This window comes from Apium graveolens, chromosome 4 (assembly GCF_009905375.1).
Source record: "Apium graveolens cultivar Ventura chromosome 4, ASM990537v1, whole genome shotgun sequence".
NCBI lineage: Eukaryota > Viridiplantae > Streptophyta > Magnoliopsida > Apiales > Apiaceae > Apium > Apium graveolens.
In genome coordinates this window covers 295,436,407-295,460,368 of record NC_133650.1, presented here as the reverse complement: position 1 = coordinate 295,460,368, position 23,962 = coordinate 295,436,407, and the positions used below count along the sequence as shown (strand labels likewise).

At 34.4% G+C, this 23,962-nt stretch overlaps 1 protein-coding gene and 1 non-coding gene across 4 annotated transcripts; one reads left to right on the top strand and one right to left on the bottom strand.

Annotated features, from left to right (window-relative positions):
- Positions 1-227: 227 nt before the first annotated feature.
- On the top strand, positions 228-3,533 carry LOC141721260 (uncharacterized). Of its 3 annotated transcripts, none has more exons than XM_074524086.1 (7): positions 228-749; positions 930-1,587; positions 1,819-1,887; positions 2,019-2,084; positions 2,253-2,312; positions 2,487-2,537; positions 2,985-3,533. In XM_074524086.1, exons 1-7 carry the CDS (start codon positions 466-468, stop codon positions 3,132-3,134), a joined length of 1,338 nt encoding a protein of 445 aa, XP_074380187.1. In that variant the 5' UTR covers positions 228-465; the 3' UTR covers positions 3,135-3,533. The 3 variants fall into 3 exon arrangements, with proteins under 3 accessions (XP_074380187.1, XP_074380188.1, XP_074380186.1); XM_074524085.1 differs by having other exon boundaries at positions 229-749; positions 2,253-2,318; XM_074524087.1 differs by lacking the exon at positions 2,487-2,537 and having other exon boundaries at positions 2,253-2,318.
- A 19,661-nt stretch (positions 3,534-23,194) lies between these two features.
- On the bottom strand, positions 23,195-23,301 carry LOC141722263 (small nucleolar RNA R71). The gene has a single exon (XR_012575283.1). It is a non-coding gene; the product is annotated as a small nucleolar RNA R71 (small nucleolar RNA).
- Between the last annotated feature and the right edge of the window lie 661 nt (positions 23,302-23,962).

Genomic DNA, 23,962 nt, shown 5'->3' with positions numbered 1-23,962 from the left:
GAAACATAATATTTTTGACATAAATAAAAATAGAAGTAATGCTAAAGGCTTATGGAATTTGGTGGTATAAAATTAGTAAATAGATGCTTTAATATATGAATGTACTCATCTATTTTCATTTAACAAATAAGAGTATGACATATGTCATTTTATAACTAGTTTGGAAACAGTTTTGTATTCCTTATATTTTCCTAAAAATATTAAAGAAGAGAGAATTAAAACGTTTGTCTGTGATTTGATTGGCCGAGGCGAGTGAATCACTTTCCTCTCTCTCAGAAACTCATCCCCCACTCGATATAAATACAAGTCCAGTATGGAGATGCAGCGAATCGATTGCCTTTAACACTACTACTTCCTTCATTGAAATCAGCAATTAGTCCAACAACTTCACAGTTAGCGAGCTTACAATCTTTGCTGCCATCAAGAAATAAGAAATTTTTTATCGTATCGAATCCACTGGTAGTGATGGGAGATGAAGAGTTTCAAATCGGGAGTGGAGCTTGGTCGCAACGAAGCAGAAGCAGCAGATGTTCTTCTCCGTCATCAACTTCCACCTACGCATGGCCGACGACACAAGTTGCCGACGTTATGAAACCACCCGCACTTCTTAATACAAATGATTCTTCTAACTCCGTTTCCGCTAATCTATTCCAAGATTCTCACAAGCAACCTCTTCATCAAGACAATCCTAATTTACATTTGATGGGCTTAGGACTCTCTTCTCAACCCTTGGATTGGAACCAACATTTGTAAGTTTTCGTTGTTCAATTACAGAAATTTAAATACTTACATCCGTAAACTTTTGAACTTTATTATTATATGAATTAAGTGAAGGAGTTACGGAACTGGAGATTTTTATTTTTGTGGTTTAAATTTATGGTTTCAATTGTCGAATCATAAATTTGATGCCTAAACTACCTTATGGACAGCCGTCGTGGTATCGAAAAAAGTGATGAGAACTCCAGCTTTAGGTCGATGCTTCAAGAAGATCATGATCAGTTAAGTTCAAACACTACAAATTTTCAACAAGCTGAGCAGCAGTGGCCGCCGAGATCACAGAAAATGATGATGTACTCATCATCAGCAGCAGCAACAGATTCCGAAGGAGTTTTTTCTTCATTAAATCCCTCCCAATTAATGAGCAGCACACATCATCATCATCATCATCTGAATCCCAATACTATTGATCACTTGGATTCGTCTTTATCGATGCAGTATCAGAATAACCCTTCAACAACTTCCATGTTGCCAGGGTTGTTAGGATACGAAATCAATCATCAGCCTCAACAACAACAACAGTCCACGCCTTTTGATAATCGATCCGCCATGACCAGCTTCAATTCTTATCCTACAAGCTACGGAATGAATTCATCCTCGTCATCGGATCACGATCATCAGCAATTAATTATGCAGCCTAATCCTTGGCCACCTAATAACAAACCTCAAAACCAGTTACACTTGTCTAACAACGCTCCCTTTTGGAATGCATCAACGGCCGCTCCCATTATAAATCATGACGTACGCTCAAACTTTTTTCCTTCTTTGCAAATGCAATCAGCTTCATCAACTTTTGATGAAAAGCCAAAGGTAACTAACTAAATAACTAACTAGTGTTTTAATTCAATATTGTATGTATCAAATTATAATTTAACTAATTAATTAGGGTTTAATGAACTAATCTCTTTTTTCTGCTTTCTATTTAAACACACGCACACACCTATCTAGTATCTTTAATAAGTTTCGAACTCTCGACGTCCCGTAAGGGGAGCGAGGGAGATACAGCTAATGTTGATTAACATACATGTACGTTATTGACAGAAAAGTACTAGCAGTGAGACATCAAGCAAAAGGCCTAGGAATGAAACACCGTCAGCTATGCCAGCTAAGGTACAAACATTTACATATAAACTGCTAAAAATAAATGTTAAAACAACCTGCTTTACGCTAGCTAAGCTTTTGAGTTTCCTTTTTGAATGTATATATCCAAATTTTATGTTAGTGTTTATTAAAATTCATAGGCCAGGAAAGAGAAAATGGGGGACAGAATCACTGCGCTTCAACAATTAGTCTCACCTTTTGGAAAGGTAATTAAACTTGCTTCTCAATTTTCCATTCATTAATACATACTTTCACTTTAATTTACACTAGAGTATAAAGATCTATCATTGTATTTCTGAATTTGTAAAAAGTTTTCTCCATTGTGTATCATCATCATCAATTATTAATTATTATTGTTATAATAATAATTTCAGACTGATACGGCATCGGTGCTCTCGGAAGCCATTGAATACATTAAGTTCCTCCATGAACAAGTCAGTGTAAGTTTTTCAAGTTCACTTTGATGATTCATAATTTTGCAGAACGAGTATAAGTTTATGATTAGCTGATTGTAAAAAATTAGTATTGGTGTGTATGGTTTATAATATATACTAACTTGAGCTAATTGATATTAATTAATACTTAAAATTATAACGCAAATTTGACAGGTTTTAAGTAATGCATACATGAAAAGTGGAGCTCCCATTCAACAACAACAGGTACTTAGTTTACTAAAAGAATTCCTATTTCGTTTCTTCCATGTTAATTATTAGTTAGAATACGTGGAAAACGTTTAGATTATTTAATAAATTGTATTCTTAGCAAAATGCAGAATACTTTTTAGGGTTTTGAATTATGTTTTTTTTACTTGTAAATTTCTTAAACCAACTCAAATATACCCAGCACCTAGATAGGAATACCCAACCGGAAGTAAGGTCTGGTACATCAAAAAATTGTAGAAAAAGGAAGAGAAAAAGATAAATGATGAGGATTTATGACCAAAATTATGGGGTTTCAGTAATTTAATATATTGTTGCCATGTAATTGATTTATACTCAATTAATTAGCTTTCTACATGATAGTACTTCTGTTCAAATGTAAAAGATCTAATATTTGGAATTATATGGATGTTCTTTGAACATTAACTTTCCTTTGCATGCATGCAGAAATGTGATAAATCAAAGGACTCGGAAGGGCAAAAACAAGATCTCCGGAGTCGAGGGTTATGTCTAGTCCCAGTTTCAAGCACCTTCCCTGTCACCCACGAGACGACGGTTGATTTCTGGAACCCTACATTTGGAGGAACTTTCCGATGAATATGAGCTCTAAATACTCGAGTAATTAGAATTGATCAGATTATAATATGCGTTTCTGAAGTACAAGCTACTAATTTTATTGTATATGCATGCTTATCGAACGAGCCCTAGTAAAATAGGGTAAAGGATAAGGCATAGGAAGACACTATTGGTACTGGAGCCGTGCAATTCATGTACAAGGGTCCAAATGAAGGAAAAGGAGCAAACAAAAGGATATCAAGGCTTTAAACGACTGGTTAAATAATGCTGGGCCATCAACAGATGAAATGATGCAGCTAGCTTTGGCAGATTAAAGGGACCATCAATTGGAGCTACAGAATATATGGGTTTTTTTTAGTATTGTACTGTAATAATTACTCAAAATTAATATTACTTATAACAGATTGATTAGGATTGTCATCTACTGCTGTTTTTATATAACAAAAAAGGTACAGGTACCGGTACCGTATTATAATTTCAATTAGCTAGTTTAGAGAATCTTCTGTTATAAACAAGAACAATGTTCATAACACACCAATGATCAAAATGTTTACTTACTATCGGCTAAAAGAACAAAGTTCGTAACACACCGATAAGTTCAAATATATTACATAATTCAAAAGTTACAGTAATAGAAGATGGCTTTGATTTGTTGAAACTGATTTCCCTCTCTCCATGTGTTGAAGAAGCTGTGGCTTTAATTTGAAAGAGAAAAGACAAGGGGGGGACGAAGGGAATAATTGAACTAAAGAATAAGAGTGAGGAAGCGAGTGTACGTGTGTGGGCACCAATATATATCATTAGATCGGAAATCTTACTTTCTCCTTGGGTTTCTTTCCAACCTTTTAAAAGAAATTACTTTTAATATTGTTTATATATGTTCGGAATATATGTATTCTATATTTGTGTATTCGTTAGTGGAAGTCAGACAATTGTGTGGCCATATAGGCCCATGCCGTTTAAACTTTATATTTACATATTTTACGAGATAATATGATATATTAATTATCTATATATATCGCATGGGCCCGAAATTAAAAAATAATAGTATCACATTATTATTTGCATAAAACTGAAACTCATAATCCGTGTAAAATACAAATCTAAATATAATATATAAAATACTTTTAAAATATGTAGTTAAAAAAATCGAAGTGTAATTCTAAAATTTCACCGTATAGTTCTAATTATGCATACACCAAATTATTTATTTATATAAATCTGACATGTTAATTTACTAATACGATTATTTTAAAGTAAATCGACGCTTGGATGTTCAGCAACAAATAAAAATTTACGAAAAATAAAATTTACAAAGAATAAAAGTTAAATTTTGCCAGTTGAGATTTTATTACATAAAATTTTAAAAATAGTTATATAATTTTCTAGTGAATACAAGATTTGGGACCTAAACATGATTTCGCTTATTAGTATAGATAGTTGATAACCCGTGCGAAACACGTGACCGAGACTAAAAATAATGAATTAATATATAAATAGAGAATTATTCATAATTCATGTGAACCGTAGGGTTTACCAGTGCGCACCCGAAGGGTAGCGGCTGTGGGTTATCTACGATAAAAAAATAAAAAAATAGTTATGTAGTTAAAAAGAATCGAATCTGTTATGAAATTTTTCACTATAATTCTAGTTTTGCATTGTTTTACTTGATATAAAAAAATCTAACATATTAATTTTATTTCTGTGAAACGAATTGTATCTCTATCATATGAACCAAATATATGTTCTTTAGATAATTTAATATTAATTAATATAATTTGATATTATCTTATAATTAGCCTTTTCAATATAGTTAGTTTAATATTACTTAAATATCGATAAAAATTAATTTACAAATTAAAAGTAAATAGATGTTATTAAACTTAATTTAATATTACTAAATATAATCTAAATACAGGCCATAAATTTGTACTGTTAAAATATATTTTTTTAATTTAAAGTATATAAACATTGTGATGGACAATAACAAATACGATCGTTAAATCAATAATTTTCAGTTTTTAAGTTAATAAATGTTACTAAAATTATTTTCTATTACTTAATTATTTTTAAAATAATACTACAGAAAATAAAGTTTACAAATAATAGAAGTCAATTCGTGTTAATAGTTTAATTTGTAATTAGTAGTTTTTCAAAATAAAAGTAAATATATGTTATTTTACTTAATTTAACGTAACTTATTATATTTTAATATAATTTATAAATAAATAAAGTTTACAGAGAATATAAGTCAATTTGTGTTAGTAGTTTGTAATTTTTCTAAAATTAAAAATAAATATGAGTTATTATTTTTTTTTTTTACTTAATTTAACGTAACTTACAAATCGTTTAAAAAATATTTTTATTATATAAATTAAAAAGATGATTGGATAAACACTAACTAAAAAGAAAATAAAATTTACAAAGAATAGAAGTCGAGTTGTGTTAAAAATAAAGTTGATAGAGAATAGAAGTTAACTTATGTCAGGTAAGTATCAAAATTTGATACTTTGGAACTTTTAACACCAAATTATACATGATTTCGCTTATTAATAAAGAGTATAGATTACGTTTCTGCTTTATATTCGTACATTTGACTTGCATCGTCATTAAAATTATATACCGAGGAAGAAGATATGTGCTAACTGTATATTCATACACTTGCATTATCATTACATTTATACACTTCCATTCCTTTTTGTAATTTCATGAAATGGTACTCACCTTCCCGAATTTGTTATACGCAATAGTTATGTTACTCGGACTTGACTAAAAATATCCAACATGAACACGTGTGCAAGTATAGGATTTAAAAATATTTAAAAAAATATACATATTTTTTGCTTTAAATAAGCGTCCGGGTGTCCATGTCCAAGTGTCGAGTGTCCGACACGGATACTCGAAAATAAAGTGAAGAGTCTGAGTAACATAGCCCAGTTACTCAGGCCAGTAGTTGCAGTAACAGATAAAAGGCAGTAACAGATAAAAGGAACAAAAATCTGTCATACATGTTTCGTAAGTTCAGTTTAAGAAACTTCTTCGTTGGTAAGTTGCAGCATGTTCCAAATTTGATAATTTATTCAAATACATTTTTTATTAAAATATTTATAGTAATGACATTTTTTAGGCCTAAAGGTGATAAATTTTAAAAAATTGGGCTTTTTAAAATGATAGTTTACTTATTTATAAGAATTATTGTATACATCGTATGGATTATTATAGCCAAATTAGTACTAACAAGTCAATAATGATCGTGTTGTTACGGTGAAATCTATATTTATCTAATACGAGGATATAATTATCTTTTCTTATTATAAGGACAAAATAATCTTTTCACTTAGTGTTATTTGAGTATTTCTGCCTAAAGTTTGTTATTCCGTTGAGATTGGTTTTTTTACGTATATACACTGGATCTACGGCTGTGAATTGTAATTCTTAATTCAACATTTTCAGTGTCTATCCTTGTTCTTCTTCTTTTGTATTCTTGTATATTTTACAATTTATCATTCTTATGCAAAAATGTTAAGATGGTATCAGAGTTTATCGACGTATTTTTCGTTCTTTGATCCGTTTTTCTTCATTTTCATAATTGATTTAAAACTTCAGTAATGTCAAGCGACGCTTTGTGCGTGAATCGGTTAAAGAATACACCATTAATATTCAAGTTTTCATGGATTTTCGTGTGCACGCCAACTGTTTGATATTTTATTTCTCACAGTTTGTAAGTTATTTTCTGGAAAACTGTTCTGAATCTTCCGCTGCTCCTTGACTTAGGGTTTTATTTTTCGTTCTTACTCAACTGTTGTTTATGTATACATATCCTCGTACTGACATACATACTTTACTGGAGACTACCAATGCAAATACAAACCACATCTCCTCTCGAACTAGTTGTGAAACTTCCCAGTCAACACCAATGTATCCTCAATTTATCGATAGTAAAGCTCATTCTTTATTTTATGTAATAATGATCAGTCTGGGATGATTCTTATTTCTAACAAATTACTTGAATCTAAAAATTATGCTTCTTAGAAACGGTATATGCAAATCGTTTATCTACTAAAATAAACTGGTCATTGTAAATGGTGATTTTGTTACTTTCGATGATGTTTCTGGTCTTTATACTCAATGTAAACGTGAAAATGACATGATAATTACATGGATTCTCAACACGGTTTCGGATGAAATTAGCAATGGCATGAATTACTTAGATGATGCACATATAGGTTGGAATGAGTTACATGAACGTTTTGTTGTCGTTAATGGTCACAAAGTCTATGAAATTCAACGAGATTTGTTCAAATTTGAATTAGGCAATGATTATGTGGAGTTTTAATTTCACAAACTCAAAGGTTTCTGGGATAAATTAATGCTTTAGAACCTATTATTCAATGCACTTGTGGAGCTTCCAAGGAGTAGGATGCTCAGTTGGAGAAAAAAAGACCCATCCAGTTTCTAATGAGGTTGCATTCTAACTTTACTGCAGCTAGATGACAGCTTTTAATGATGAATCTCTGATCTAGTGTTAATCAAGCCTTCATGTTAATGAAATAAGAAGAAAAGTAAAGACATATGCATGGTTCAATAGCTTCACCCATTGCATTCATGATTAGTCTCCCAAAATTTCAACAGCATCAATAGTTATCTTATGTCTCAAGATTCGGGAATAAGAATTCTATTTATTCAATTGTGAAATGTTCTTACTGTCATGGTAAAGGAAATATAAAAAAGGTGTTATAAGCTTGTAGGATATCCTGTTGACCATCATTTCCACCAAAATAAATAATAAGGGTAAACCAAGAATGGCCAGTTCTGGAAGATTTCAACAGAATTATCATCATGCTGCCAACAAGCCACATCAAGATATGCAAGTTACAAGCACTCATGCTTTCAATAATGCACAGTTGTCAGATGTGCATTCTTCTGATCAGAATGTCCTCTACACATTTTGCTAGCCAAATGAAACTCTTACCGAATTAAATGAACATTTTGATAAATAGTATTTTGAAAAGACCACACACTTCATCATCTCAACCTGCTATTTTTTCTACATCTGTTTCTCATCCTTTTATATTTAATCAGAACCTAATATGTACTTTCTTTTCTTTAATGTCTAATGTCATCATTTCAGATAATGTTTAGATTCTTGATACTGGGGCTACCAGTCACATGTGTTATAACCAGGATTTGATGCATGACGTTAAGAGTCTAGATAGCCATTTATCAGTTAAATTTTCAGATGGGAACACTGCCATAATTACTCATTCTAGTTCTTTTTTCTCACTCCATTATCTTTAACTATTGAACATATGCTATTTGTTCCTACTTTTCATTTCAATCTCCTTTTCATTAGCAATTTATCCAGCTGAGACTCATTCCGGAATTTTCTTCACTTCTAATGAATGCATATTGCAGGACCAAATTCAGAAGAAGAAATCGGTTCCTGGTAGTCATACTGGAGGTTTATATCAACTTTATAATTACCCTCAATCATTTCATCCAACTGTTATGGCTGTTTCCAAAGCTTCTTCAGTGTCTTTCTGGCATAAAAGATTAGGACATGTATCCTAGTATGTCATATCTAAAATTTCAAGTTTAGATACTTTTAGTTCTACTTGTTCAGAATATTATGATATTTAACCAAAGGCAAAACAATGTCATTTGCCTTTTTATAACAGTGTTTCTCAAGCAGATTCTGAATTTCCTCTTATTCATTGTGACATTTGGGGGCCTTACTAAATAGCTACTTGTAATGGTTGCAAATATTTTTTAACCATTATTGATGATTACATTAGAGCTCTTTGGACTATTTTTATTCCAACAAAGCAACATGTTATTTAGTCACTTAAATATTTTCATGTTTATGTTCATAATCAGTTTCAAACTTCTATTTAAATGTATTAGGACTAATAATGGAGGAGAGTTTGTCAACCATGATTTGTCTTCTTTACTTCTCATGGTATAATTTATTGTTGGATATATTTGAGATGTCATGTCTAATATATTTCATGTTTAGTTTTCAGATCTTAACTAACAGGAAATATCAGTACTTACTGGAATCAGGACTTACTGGAAGTCAGGACTTATTGGAAGTCGGGACTTAAGGATATCAGGACTTAGATTATCAGAAGATGGATATCAGAACTTAAGTACTGGGGGACTAACAGTTAATGAAGGAAGCTGATTCACAGGAAAGAAGATCGAGACTTTTACAAGAAGAAGATATGCATGGAAAGAATTAGAGGACTAGAAGAATTATATAAGATATCTGGTTGATATATTTTAGGAGACAGAATTATATTCCATATCAACTAGAAGTTATCTTGTAACTGTGTGTCTTTATAAACATAGACATAGGTTTACTCTATAAGAGTTACGACCATCGAGAAGATCATATATTGTAACCTAGCAGCTCTCGTGATATCTGTTCATCACTGAGAGAGAACAGTTCCATTGTAACAGAGTTTATTATATCGAATACATCTGTTTTCTGTTACTTGTGCTTTAAATCGATTTGATTATATTCTACACTGTATTCAACCCCCTTCTACAGTGTTGTGTGACCTAACAAGTGGTATTAGAGCACATCTGTTAACACACATACAGTAAAGATCCAAAACAATCATGTCTGAAGAAGCAGAAAATATAACCAAGCCCTTCAAAACTGAAGAAACTCCAAAGACTCAAACCCATAGTCGATATGAGACTATCAGGGTTCCCATGTTGAGACCTTCTGAGTATCCCATATGGAAAGTGAAGATGGCTATGTTTCCAGGAAGCTACAGATCCAGAATACCTTGACAGAATTTATGAAGGACCACATAAGCCAACCAAGCTCTCTGTTGTAGTTGTAGATCATCCAGCAAAGACCATACCAAAGGAGAAAAGTGAATACACAGCTGAAGATATCTCATCTATTGCCAAGGATGCAAAGGTAAGGCATTTACTGCATAGTACCATTGATAATGTCATGTCAAATAGGGTAATTCAATGCAATACTGTAAAGGAGATATGGGATGCTTTGGAGACAAGGTGTCAGGGAACTGATGCAATCAAGAAAAACAAGAGGACTATACTCACTCAAGAGTATGAGCACTTTGACTCGAAAAGTGATGAGCCACTAACTGACTTATATGACAGATTTTTCAAACTTTTGAATGATCTGTCACTAGTGGACAAAGAATATGACATTGAAGATTCAAATCTAAAATTCCTTTTAGCTCTTCCTGAAAGTTGGGATTTGAAAGCTACTATTATAAGAGATAACTATGCTCTTGATGAAACTACTCGTGATGAAATTTATGGAATGCTCAAGACTTATGAACTTGAGATGGATCAAAAAAGCAAGAGACATGGGAGAAAGTCAAGAAGTGTTGTCTTAATGTTGCAAGAGGAATCCCCCAAAGTGGCTGTCTCAAAGAAAGGAAAAGGAAAGGCTCTCATCATAAAGTCTGATTCAGAATCATCAAGTTCTGATGATGATGATTCAGAAACTGAAAGTCTAACTGAAGTAGATGCTGATGAAGAGATGATGAAGCTGTGTGCTCTTATGGTGAATGGTATCACAAAGATAGCCTACAGGAAATTCAGAAGAGGAAAGAAGCTTTCCAGGAAAGGTAGAAGTTCTGATAAGAAGGGCTTCAGAAAATCTGAAGGCAAAGGAGGAAAGTCTGACAGAGGAGATTACTCAAATGTCAAATGCTATAACTGTGGTGAGAAAGGCCACATATCTCCTGACTGCAAGAAAGGAAAGAGTGATAAAGGCAAGACTCTTATCAGAAAGAAGAAAAGCTGGACAGACACCTCAAATTCTGAAGATGAGGAGAACTATGCCTTGATGGCAAATGCTGATAGCAGTTCCGATGCTGCTGAGTTAAAGGTACCTCAAACAACTTATGCCTTTTATACTGATGATATTACTGAGTTGAGATTATATCTTAAAACCATGTTTATTAGCTATAGAGATCAAACTTTAACATGTGAAAGATTAACTTCTGAAAATCTTGCTTTAGAAAGAGGAATAATTATTTAGAAAAAGAGTTAGTTATGTTCCATCAAACTCAGAAGGATAGAGATGATGCTTTCTATGTTAGAGATGAAGTGCTAAAAATGAATAAATCTCTAAAAACTGAGTTAGAAAAGGAGAGAGAGATTATTAGGACTTGGACTAACTCTGGCAGAGCAACTCAGGATATACTAAGTAGTGGAAACTGGAAAGAGGGCTTAGGTTATGGAGATGAGAAAAGTGAAAAAGGTACTGAACAAGTTAAGCCAATTATTGTTAAACAGACTACTAAGCCAAAGGTAAATTCTTTTAAATTTGTAGCTAAAACTGTAAAGTCTAATTCTGAAAAGATGAAAGATATTGAGACAAAAGTGATAACAGAGTCAACTTCTGACAAATTAGAACAGGATAAACCAACTGAAGTTAACATAGGCTTAATGACAAAGAAGCAGCTTAAACATAAGCTGAAAGAGATTACCAGTGTAAACAAGGTAAAGGTAGCTAGGAAAAATTGGAATGGAAAGGAAGGTGTGAATAAAAGTAACAATTATATGCCAGTTCCTAATGCTCCTAGAAAAAAATGCTATAACTATGGAAACCCTAACCATCTGGCTTCTTTTTGCAGGAAGAATAAGAATATAAACTCCTTACCTTCTAAGTCACGAGTTAAGAGTCAGTCTATTAGATTTAAGCCACAAAATCCTTGTTTTCATTGTGGTAGTATATGGCATTCCATTTATACTTGTAAGGAATATCATAGTTTGTACTATGACTATTATCAGATAAAACCTTCTTTGAAGAAAGTTGCCTTAATTCCTTCTAGTGTAAAGTATGATGCAAAATCTGATATTGTTAATACTAAAATTGTTAGCATAAACTCTGATGTTAAATCCGCTGCAAATGTTAATAAACTTAAAAAGGCCAAAGAATCCAAGCAAGTCTGGGTCCTTAAAACTAACCATTAGTGGTCTTTGTGATTGCAGGGCAACAGGAAGAACATCCTAGTTCTGGACAGTGGATGTTCAGGACATATGACTGGAAATAAAGCCCTGCTATCAGATTTTGTGGAGAAAGCTGGCCCAGAAGTTTCTTATGGAGATGGTAACATTGGAAAAACTCTGGGATATGGCAAGATTAATCTTGGGAATGTCATCATTGAAAAAGTAGCTCTTGTCTCAGGACTTAAACACAATCTGTTGAGTATAAGTCAAATATGTGACAGAGGTTATCATGTGGATTTCTTTGAAGAACACTGTGAAGTTATAAGTAATTCAACAGGCAAAGTGGTTCTGAAAGGATACAGGCATGGTAACATTTATGAAGCCATACTTTCAACAAGCACTGATGGTTCTGCAATCTGTCTATTGAGTAGAGCATCAATTGAAGAAAGCTGGAATTGGCTCAAGAAACTTTCTCATTTAAATTTCAACAATATAAATGAGCTTGTAAAGAAAGATCTTGTGAGAGGACTGCCAAAAATAGTATTTGCTCCTGATGGCCTTTGTGATTCATGTCAGAAGGCAAAACAAAGAAAATCTTCTTTCAAGAGCAAAACTGAGTAATCAATTCTTGAGTCTTATCACCTACTGCATGTCGATCTATTTGGTCCAGTCAATGTCATGTCTATTGCAAAGAAGAAATATGCTATGGTTATAGTGGATGAGTTCACAAGGTACAATTGGGTGTACTTCGTGCACAAGAAGACTGAAACTGCATCTACCCTAACTGATCATGTCAGACAGCTGGATAAATTGATCAAAGATTCTGTTAAAATCATAAGGAGTGATAATGGCACTGAGTTCAAGAATTCAATCATGGAAGAGTTCTACAAAGATGATGGAATCAAACAGGAATTTTTTGCACCTGGAACTCCACAGCAAAATGGAGTTGTAGAAAGAAAGAACAGGACTCTCATTGAAGCTGCACGAACAATGCTTGATGAAGCAAAGCTACCAACCTATTTTTGGGCTGAAGCTGTGCAGACTGCTTGTTTTACACAAAATGCTACACTTATAAACAAGCACGAAAAAACACCATATGAGATGGTGAAGAAGAAGAAGCCAAATCTGAAATACTTTCATGTATTTGGTTGTAAGTGTTTTGTTCTTAAGACTCATCCTGAACAGCTGTCAAAATTTGATCTAAAAGCTGATGAAGGAATTTTTGTTGGATATCCACTTTCCACAAAAGCCTTCAGGGTCTACAATTTGAGAACAAGAGTTGTCATGGAATCTATCAATGTATCTTTTGATGATAAGAAGATTACTGGACATGAAGATTTCGATGATCATGATCAGTTGAGATTTGAGAATAAAGATTTAAATTCTAATTCTGGAAATTTTGATGACTTAAATCCTGATCTTGTAAGTTCTAATGGATTAAGTTCTGATGTCGTTGAAACTGTGGTAATAACTCCAAAGGAAAATGCACCTGTCCAGGGGGGGCAAGCTGAAGAACCTACCACATCTCAAGACTCTCGAGAAGCAGAACCTGTCACTGGCTCTTCAAGTTCTGATTTATCTAGTTCTGATGAGCCAAATTCTGATAATTCTGGAAGCTCTGATTCTTTAACTCCTGAAAAATCAAATTCAATTTATGAAGTCTTAGAAAGCATAACTACAGGGGGGGCATCAGATAATGTTGATGGAGACAACATGGATCATGGGGGAGGACCCAGTTCTAGAGATCAATTTCCATCTGCAAGGAAATGGACTAAAGCACATACACCTGATCTAATCATTGGAGATCCTGAAGCAGGTGTCAGAACTAGAACTGCAACTTCAAATGAATGTCTCTATCACTCTTTTCTATCTCAGACTGAACCAAAGAAAGTGAAAGAAGCTCTTCAAGATGCTGATTGGGTGCAAGCAATGCAGGAAGAGTTAAATAAATTTGAAAGAAATAAAGTCTAGACCCTGGTGCCAGGACCAAGGAACAGATCAGTTGTTGGTACAAAATGGGTGTTCAGAAACAAAACTGACAATGATGGCATAATTACAAGGAATAAAGTAAGACTGGTTGCTAAAGGCTACTCTCAATAGGAGGATATTGATTATGATGAAACATTTGCACCAATTATTAGATTAGAAACCATAAGGATCTTTTTGGTTTATGCTCCTCACAAGAAGTTTAAAGTCTTTCAAATGGATGTAAAAAGTGCTTTTCTCAATGGAGAATTGGATGAAGAGGTATATGTTGAACAACCTCCAGGCTTTGTAGATCCTAAATTTCCTGATTATGTCTACAAGCTTGACAAAACACTTTATGGCCTTAAGCAAGCTCCAATAGCATGGTATGAGACTTTAGCTCAATTCCTTTTGGAAAGTGGATTTCACAGAGGCACAATTGACAAGACTTTATTCTACCTCAACCATGGAAAGGACTTACTTTGGTACAGATATATGTTGATGATATCATATTTGGTTCTACTAATTCCAAACTGTGTGAGAAGTTTGCAAAGCTAATGCAGTCAAGATATCAAATGAGTATGATGGGAGAACTCAGCTATTTTCTGGGCCTTCAAGTCAAGCAAACTGCAGAAGGCACTTTTATCTGTCAATCCAAGTATACCAGAAATTTACTGAAGAAATTTGGAATGCAAGATTGTTCAACTGCATCCACTCCCATGGCCACTGCAACCAAGTTAGATAAGGATACTGGTAAATCAGTAGATATTACTAACTACAGAGGTATGATTGGCTCCTTACTCTATCTAACCGCAAGTAGACCTGATATCATGTATGTTGTCTGTCTTTGTGCAAGATTTCAGGCTGATCCAAGAGAACCTCACTTATTGGCTGTGAAAAGAATTTTCAAGTACCTTAAGGGTACAGCTGATCTAGGATTGTGGTATCCTAGGGAATCAGATTTTAAGCTAATTGGTTACTCAGATGCAGATTTTGCAGGATGCAAAATAGACAAGAAAAGCACTAGTGGAAGCTGGCAATTTCTTGGAGGCAGATTGGTTTCTTGGTTTAGCCAGAAACAAAAGTCAATTTCCACATCAACTGCAGAAGCAGAATATATTGCTGCTGGGAGCTGTTGTGCACAGATTTTTTGGATGAAGAATCAGTTACTGGATTATGGGTTAGAATTTTCTAAAATCCCTATTTACTGTGATAATCAAAGTGATATTGCTATGACAGGTAATCCAGTTCAACACTCAATGACAAAGCATATCAGCATAAGGTACCATTTCATAAGGGAACATGTGGATGAAGGTACAGTGGAATTGCATTTTGTTCCAACAGATCAATAGCTAGCAAATATCTTCACATAACCACTATGTGAAGCTACTTTTATAAGATTGGTAAATGAACTTGGAATGGTTTCAGGTTCTTTCTCTAAATCTGATTAGTTTTTGTTCTCATGCATCAGACTGTATGATCAGTGTTTACAGATTGTATTATCTATATGTAATATATGCTTAATTTGAAAATTTATTAAATACTGATTGTTATTTGATGTGGATTTATATACTCTGATAAGTGTTTTGAATGTTCTGTGGCTATTCAATCCAATGAGGATAACTGTGCTAGATGTTGACCTAGTAGTCTTTAACATACTAGAAATCCCATGTTTGAATTAGTTGTTTATGTGGAAACTCATTAACACAAGCAGATTCTGATATTGAGCTTAGTCAAGTTTACTTTGTGTATCTTATTACTAAGTCACAAACTAGATTCTTGTTTCTTATCTGTCAAATTCTGTTGTCAGTAAATATTAAGAATGAACTAAGTGCTGATAAGCCTCACTTATTAAAAGAAAAGAAAAGAAAAGAAAAGAATAAAAGTCAGGTACTCCTTTGAGATCTAGAGTAAAAATGTGGAAGGGAAGACCCAAGTGTATTGCTGGTATTAAGTAATATGCATTAGAAAAGCAAAAAAAAATTCTTGGTGACTTTTCACAATCTATGATTACTGGAGAAATACTCTGATTACAGTATAAATTCTGATAAGCAGTCGTGACTCGCTTACACTGAGAAGCCACTGTAAAAAAGAATTTCAAAATATGCATAAAATGAGCGCAAACAGTTGAGGTCGACTCATGCATAAATTTGTTCTATAGTAGACATCATGACTGATGACAGATTTTAAGCATTTTTCTTAGTTATGCCTGTTAGGTGCCAATATGTTTGTAGAAGGGGGGGTTGAATACAAACTATACCGTTTAATCGAATTTAATGCGGAATAAAAAATTGAAACAAAATTCAAGTTAAATAAAACTATTATTAAACTTGAAAGGTGTTACAACAATGGTATCATTTACAAGGGATTAATCTCAAATAAATTATCACAAATCTAGAATAAATTCGACATGAACTTTTTCTATTTTTGCAATAAAAAGATCAAATGCTAAAAGTAATTTGAGATTAAGTTCTAGGGATTTTGATCCGCTAGATAGTTACACAAGAACAAGAGAATGATTTCTAGTGGTTTGAATTTAACTTTAAAACTAAAAAATTTATATTCTTGAAGTGCAGTAGTGAAGAGATGAAATATTTTATTCGGTTGCTGCTTTGTTTGTTCTTGAGTAATTGATTGGCTTGAATGTCTTCTGCTACTTCTGTCTTTTATATTTCAATCAACAGAATCCACTTGAACTAGCATGACTATCTGAGAATTGGCATGACTTTCGGTGAGACAATCTTTTGAACTAGCAAGACAATCGGTATGACAATTGCTTGAACTAGCATGACAATCGGTGAGACAATTGTTTGAACTGGCAAGACAATCCCATAGCTAGTAGAACTTTCGGTATGACAATCAATTTGAATTAGTATGACTTTTGGTATGACAATTTGATTGTCATACCAGTTCAATTGATTGTCATGCTGAATTAATATTGAATATAAATTCAAAATCAATTCTGAAAATTCATAATATTAATTCAGAATTAATTAATCAATTAATTTAATTAATAAATAAATTAATCTTTGCGGATATAATTTATTTTCTTAATTAAACTATACGACTTAATTAATTAATAGAGAATTAATACTACTCTTCAACATCAACCATTCTTCTGAAAATCTTCTGAAAATCACTGTCAATTATGAATCAATTCCACCACTTTAATGTTGACACTCGATGTACTGTCTGGTTCATGAGTGACTAACTTTCGTGGCGTTTCTTCATGTCTTGACTTTGATAACTTGATTTTCTTTACATTAAATCCCTGTAATTATCTGATACCCTGACAAGATCTCTGTCACTTGATTAAATCCACAATCTTGATTTATATCACTGAGGCTTGATCAATTTCTTGAACTTCTTCCAGTAAAGTAATTCCTCAAGTCTGTAGATGAACATTGTTTCTGAATCCTTTGACATATGTTACTTTGTGAGATCTCTATGACGGTAGATCCACTATTTACTTGTTACATTCTTATTTGAGTTGATTAAATCCTCGAATAAACAAATATGTTATGACATATGCTTTTTAATGTCTTATTTCTAAGATGTACTGAAGTTGATCAGACTTTAAACTTTATCTGATATTTTGCTGAATAAACACACTTTCACACCATATGAATTATGAAAATTACTGTGGTGATTAAGTTGTTTTTGACAAACAGTTAAGTGTCATTTGCATAATTTCTTAGGACAAGTTCTGATGAAAGTTCTGATGATTAAACTCTGAAGAAAACAAGTCAGTATTTGTATGAAAAATCACAGAAAAAGATATTCACTTTTTGAGTACAGAAGCTATGTTCTGATGATTATTAAAATCTGGTATAAGTTAAGTTCTGATATTAAATCCTGATGGAATCTTTGATGCTTACGTGGTATTTTTCTTTACTTGACTTATTTGTGGTAAAATCTGAAACAGTCATATTTAAATCAGAATAAATTTGGGTGAGACAAAAACAGTCATAATCATTATGTGTTAGTGGTTAATGTGTATGTCCTGAAAACCTGCATGTGCACGGTAATTATTGCTTATTTTACGTGCCCATTAACTCCTCTCTAGCCGTTTATTGACTGTTCACATAGTGTCAGGTGTAAAGTGTATATTATGCTTCAAAAATATAACTGTTGAGTGGAGAGAGTATATATATGGGAGTTAACAGATTTTATAATCTTTTACTTACTTTTCTATTTTTCATCTATCTAATATTCTCTGAAGCATTTTCTTTCAGGACTTTCAACAAATACTCTGCAAACACTCTCTTTCTCACTTAATTTCTTACAAAAATGGCACCAAAAGACATAATTTTCAATGGAGCTAAGTTTGTTCCTAACAACTACCCCGTCATTCTTGGAAAGGCTGAAGCTCCATCGGAACTTCACTTCATTCAGGATTTTCTCACTAATTCTGATATTGGGTATACTCTGACCCAACCTGATGTAGTCTCTGGAACTCAAGTGCTGGAGTTCTGGAGAAGTGGATTATATGATGATGGTGGTGCTCAAGGGTCCCCAAGAATTATCTTTTCATCAGGGGAGGACGAGCATGTCGTGACATTGGCCACGGTTCGACAAGCACTGCAGCTGCCTGAGAACTGCGTTTACTCTACAGTTGAGGAGCCAGTTCTTGAAAATATGATGGCCAGTCTAGGGTATGAAAAGACATTGGAAAAGCTTGGTCAATTGAAGAGACCTCACATAAGGAGGGAATGGAGTTTCTTCTTTGACTGCATTACCAAGGCCTTTGCAAACAAATGTTCTAACTTCGATGCAATCCCCATATTCAGTCAACAAATCGGGTGTGCTCTCATTAATCAAACTGATTTTGATTATGCAAGTGGTGTCTTAGGGTTCATTGGGGATAGGATGACAGAATACAGAAATACTGTTTATTTTGCTAGATTCTTTCAGCTTATATATAGTTTTTGCTGTGATGATAAGCCTCAATCAGCTACTGAATTAATTCTATCATTCAGACTAGCTAAAAGAGCTTTTAATGACTTATTATCTACTGATAATAAGAAGGCTGTGTTAAGACCCCTCCGAGTTCCTTTATCTGTCAAACAAGCCTTAATAATTTATGATCCAGTTAAATACACTGCACTATATCCTGATGTCCAACAATCAGAACCTCAACCATCAGCACCTACCACCTCTACACAAACACCTCAGACTTCTCAACCATCAGCACACACAAACAGATCTTCATCTTCTAAACCTTCTAAAAGGACAAAGTCTGTTCCTCAACCTCCACAAAAGAGAAGGAAGATGATTCTCAGAGATGAGTGTGAGAGTGAAGAGGAAATAATTGAAGCACGAGTTCATGCATCTGAACCTGTGATAGTTGAAGTTGAGAATGTTACTTCTCAGAAAGAGAAAGCAACTCAAAGTTCTGATACTTTGAAAAGGAAATCTGTAAATTCTGATGCTGCTGAAGCAACTCCTTCATTGGAATGGAGATTGAAGAAAATGAAGGCAATGAGGTATTTGGCTAAGGCTAAATCAGAAGATACTGAAGAAGCTGAGGACGGAGATCAAGAATCTCTGATCTCACAAGAACCAATTATCATTGAAGCCCTTCCAGCTCAAGCCAAAGACACTGCTAATGACACAGTTGTTACCCCTCCTGTCTCTCCTATTAAAGCTACAGATGATGATAAACAACAAACTGATAATTCTGAAATAGATATTCATAATTTGAATATACCTGAAGTTCTTTATCTGGAAGCTCCATCTATATCAAAGACACCAGCTCTGGAGATAAATTCTGCTGATCAGAATATAGATGATGTTATTCCTGAATCTCCGGTTGCTTCACACACTGTTGAGCTATCAGAACAGAATGAGTCTTCCTCAAGTTCTGATGACAGTGTTTCTGTTGAGACTCCAGTACCTACTCTGGGCAAGGAAGAATTGGTGAAGAAATTTGTTGAAAAGGAAGCACCTATTCTTTGGGAGGATACTCACAGAGGTGTTGAATGGACCAAGAAGTGGAATGAATCAGACTTTATTCCATGTTCTAAAATTCTGACAGAGCATATTACAAAGGCTGGTGAGTTGCTTATAAATGCTGATTTCAAGACACTACTCAAGATCACAGCTCTGTCTACAAAACATCTTCAAGGTCTACATACTTCTACTCATGAAAAGGTTGATACACTCATGGAACAAGCTGATAAGTTCAATCTACAGATCAAGCTTGATAAGAACAGGTATATCAGACCTATTTCTGAAAAAGTTGCAACCATTGAGAAAACTCAAGAGAAGCAACATGCCCAAATTGCTGAGGTTCTGGCGAATCAAGCTTCTCAGAAAGCTCAATTGGATGAAATCCAATCTTCAGTTGAACTTCTTCTTTCTCTCTTACTTCCTGATGATGCCAAAAAGGGGGAGAAGGCAGTTAAGTCCAAATGCTCACCTACTCAAGAACTGAAGAAAAAGAATGATAAAGGTGATGACCAAGGAAACTCTGAAAAGAGCAGAGGTCAAAGAAAAGTTCAAGGAAAATCTTCTATTCAGAACAAGTCAAGTTCTGATGTTGTGAATGCTCAAAGATTGAAGTCAAGTGGTGATAAGCAAAGTCTGATGTCAAGTTCTTATATTCTGATTCAGTCAGGATCTGAAGACTCTCAGAGGTTCTTGCAAACTCTGAAGTTAAAAGGGAAGCAGACTACTGTTTATTACAAAGATCCTAAAATCCAGACACTTGATGAGGAGATAGCAAGAAGATTATTTCTGAAACACAATCCAGGAATGGATTTAGAAACTCTCAAGGAGGAAGAAGCTAGATTTGTTGCTGAGAAGACAAATCCTAATTCTAAAGCTTCTGATGCAAAGAAACCTCCAAGGCCTAAGGAAAAAGGCATTGTGATCAAGGAAAAGTCAAATTCTGAAACTTCAAAGGTCAAGACTAGATCACAGACTGAGAGTGATCCCAAAGACAAAGGGAAAGGAAAAATTTATGAACCAACCAAGTCACTGGACTTGAAAACTTCTCAAGCTCTGATGAAACCAGTATGTAAAATGGTTCAAGTAACTGATGATAATCTTATTGATATGTGGCATTTTATACCACTTAGAACGTCTTAAAATGGCTTAAATTGGTGTCTTAAAATCAAGTATTTTGTGTATTTGATGCGTTTTTCTAGTGTTTGTGTATTTCAGGGTATAAGTTGTATTTCGGAGGAGTAATCATCAAGAATAAGCCTTGGCATGTGTTAAGCATTGCGAGAGGAAAGAGAGGGGCAGATTGCAGCGAAGAAACGGAGCAAACTCAGGAATTTTCCAGTAGGGTCCTGAGCGCCCGCTCAGCTATGCTGAGCGGCCGCGCAGAAGGCTGAGCGCCCGCTCATCTATGCTGAGGGGGTCGCGCAGGGTCGGGAAAAATAATAATCTATTTTAGACTTCTACTTCTGTTTGGCTTCCAACTTCTATGTAATCTGAGTTTTATGGGACTATTATATAAGTAGATTTGGAGACGTTTTCACAAGGTTGGATCGTTGTATTAAGCAAGGAGCGAAGGAGATAAGGAAGAAGACCGTTTTAGTACACCGCAACAAAGAGGAAGCATATTTTCTTGTGATTCTTATTTCGTTGTAACGTTGGATGCTAGTTTTCTTGCTTTTGAACATAATTACTCTTGTGACGTACTCTGGTTTAATATAATTAGTTTAGTTATTATTTTCTTGTGTTTATTTATCATGTTTTCATATGAACCCATGATGACGATAAGTGCTATCATGGGCTAATCGTGATCATGGGGTCGTAACGGATTTTTTATGGAATTCTTTAGTTAATTGTTTAATACCTTAGTATATGATGGTTGTATGATATCTAGTATTGGTTGTGCGTATTCGTCTTATATGCGTCGCGAACATATAAGATAGGGTGTTAATCTCTTGTGAAGCGACGGTGGATCTTGAGATTTAGAACTTGCCATGTTAGCATAGGTTCATGTATGATGTGCATGATTAGTGGGTAACTATAACCGTTTTATTCGCCCTGTGTAATCAAAAGGGAATAACTTGCGCTTAAATCATTATGTTGTCAATTTTTGTAGACATATAGGAACTCAACATAATTAATTGATATTCAACTTCTATCTTAATTGTCGATGTTTGGTAGAATGGTATTAGTACAATGAGAGTTGGCTTTTATCAGTTTCGTGTTATTCGATTAATATCATCACTGTTGCATGCTAAGGGTAATAACAATAACTATTGAAGGAAGTAGTAATGAAGTTGTGATCTCATGAGTGTTTTAATATTGTTAATTCGAAGTGTTAATTAGGTGATTAATTAAGTAGTTAATTGTAGTTAATATTTAGTCAATAATTCTAAGTGTTAGTGTCTTAACATTGAGAAGTAATCATACATTGGTGAGTGAGTTTAATTGAACAATAATTAGTCTGAGTCTATGTGGGAACGAACTAGAAAGTATTCTATATTACTTGCGAACGCGTATACTTGCGTGTATTATTAGCGCGTGTTTTTGCCCTAACAAGTTTTTGGCGCCGTTGCCGGGGACTCGGCGTATTTGTTTGGTTTATGTACTTACCATCATTGGTCGTTAGGACTCAGTGATTAAGACGTATTAGTTACTTATTGTTTCTGGTTGTGTTTCAGGTACTTTAGTGAGCGTTTATGCAAACTCGTTCTCGTACTCGCAAGAGGACTTTAGATACAGCTGAGGAGATAGACGAAGTTCTTGATATTCCGGAGAAGATAGATTTTAAAGATTCGGATTCAGGAAGTAAGCAGAAAGAACCAGTAATCATGGGTGATCGTATTGTTCAGGCCGATCCAGCTCTTATGTACTTTTCTCGGCCTAAAATTGATGACATTCAGTCAAGCATTCTTCATCCGGCTATTCAAGCTAACACCTTTGAAATTAAGCCGGGCACTATTCAGATGGTGCAGAATTATATTTCTTTTGGAGGTGCTGCGACTAAAGACCCCAACATGCACATAAGGAATTTTGTCGAGATCTGCAGTACTTTCAAGTATAATGGCGTGACTGATGAGGCTATCAAACTGAGGCTTTTCCCATTCTCACAGAGGGACAAAGCTAAGGACTGGTTACATTCTGAACCAGCTGGGTCCATCACTACTTGACAAGATCTTGCGCAAAAGTTTCTGGTGAAGTTTTATCCGATGGCAAAGACTGCTGCTATGAGGAGTGCTCTTACTCAGTTTGCGCAGCAACCTACAGAATCTATGTGCGAAGCTTGGGAACGCTACAAGGAAATGTTGAGAAAGTGTCCACATCATGGAATGCCCGATTGGATGGCGATCACTGGTTTCTATAATGGTTTGGGGGCCCAATCTCGGCCCATGCTCGATGCAGCAGCTGGAGGCGCCTTGTGGGCCAAAAGCTATACTGAGGCATATAATCTTATCGAGACTATGGCTGCAAATGAGCATCAAAACCCAACTCAGAGGATGATGCCTGGGAAGGTAGCAGGTATTCTGGAAGTCGATACAGCCACTGCTATTGCAGCGCAGCTCCAGGCGCTGTCTATGAAGGTCGATTCTCTAGCTACATATGGAGTTAATCAAATAGCTATGGTCTGCGAGCTTTGTGTAGGGTCGCATGCTACAGATCAGTGTTCTCTCGTTAACGAATCGGTTCAGTATGTGAATAATTATCAGCGACAACAGCAGCTTGTACCAGCTACTTATCATCCTAACAACAGAAATCATCCAAATTTCAGCTGGGGTAATAATCAGAATGCTATTCAGCCACCATATCAGCAAGGTGTGAGTAAACAGTTCAATCCACCTGGATTCCAGCAACCGCAACAATATGCTCAAAGGCAATCATATCCTCAACAGGGAAGTGTAGCTGCACCTACTAGTGCTGATTTTGAGGAGCTTAAGCTGTTATGCAAGAGTTAGGCGGTTTCTATCAAGACCTTGGAAAATCAAATCGGTCAA

Excerpts from the sequence above, each read along its gene's own strand:
- LOC141721260 (XM_074524085.1), top strand. The coding sequence starts at position 466 with ATGGGAGATGAAGAGTTTCAAATCGGGAGTGGAGCTTGGTCGCAACGA. Across the intron at positions 750-929 it reads TTGGATTGGAACCAACATTT|CCGTCGTGGTATCGAAAAAA; the intron begins GTAAGTTTTCGT and ends CCTTATGGACAG. Across the intron at positions 1,588-1,818 it reads CTTTTGATGAAAAGCCAAAG|AAAAGTACTAGCAGTGAGAC; the intron begins GTAACTAACTAA and ends CGTTATTGACAG.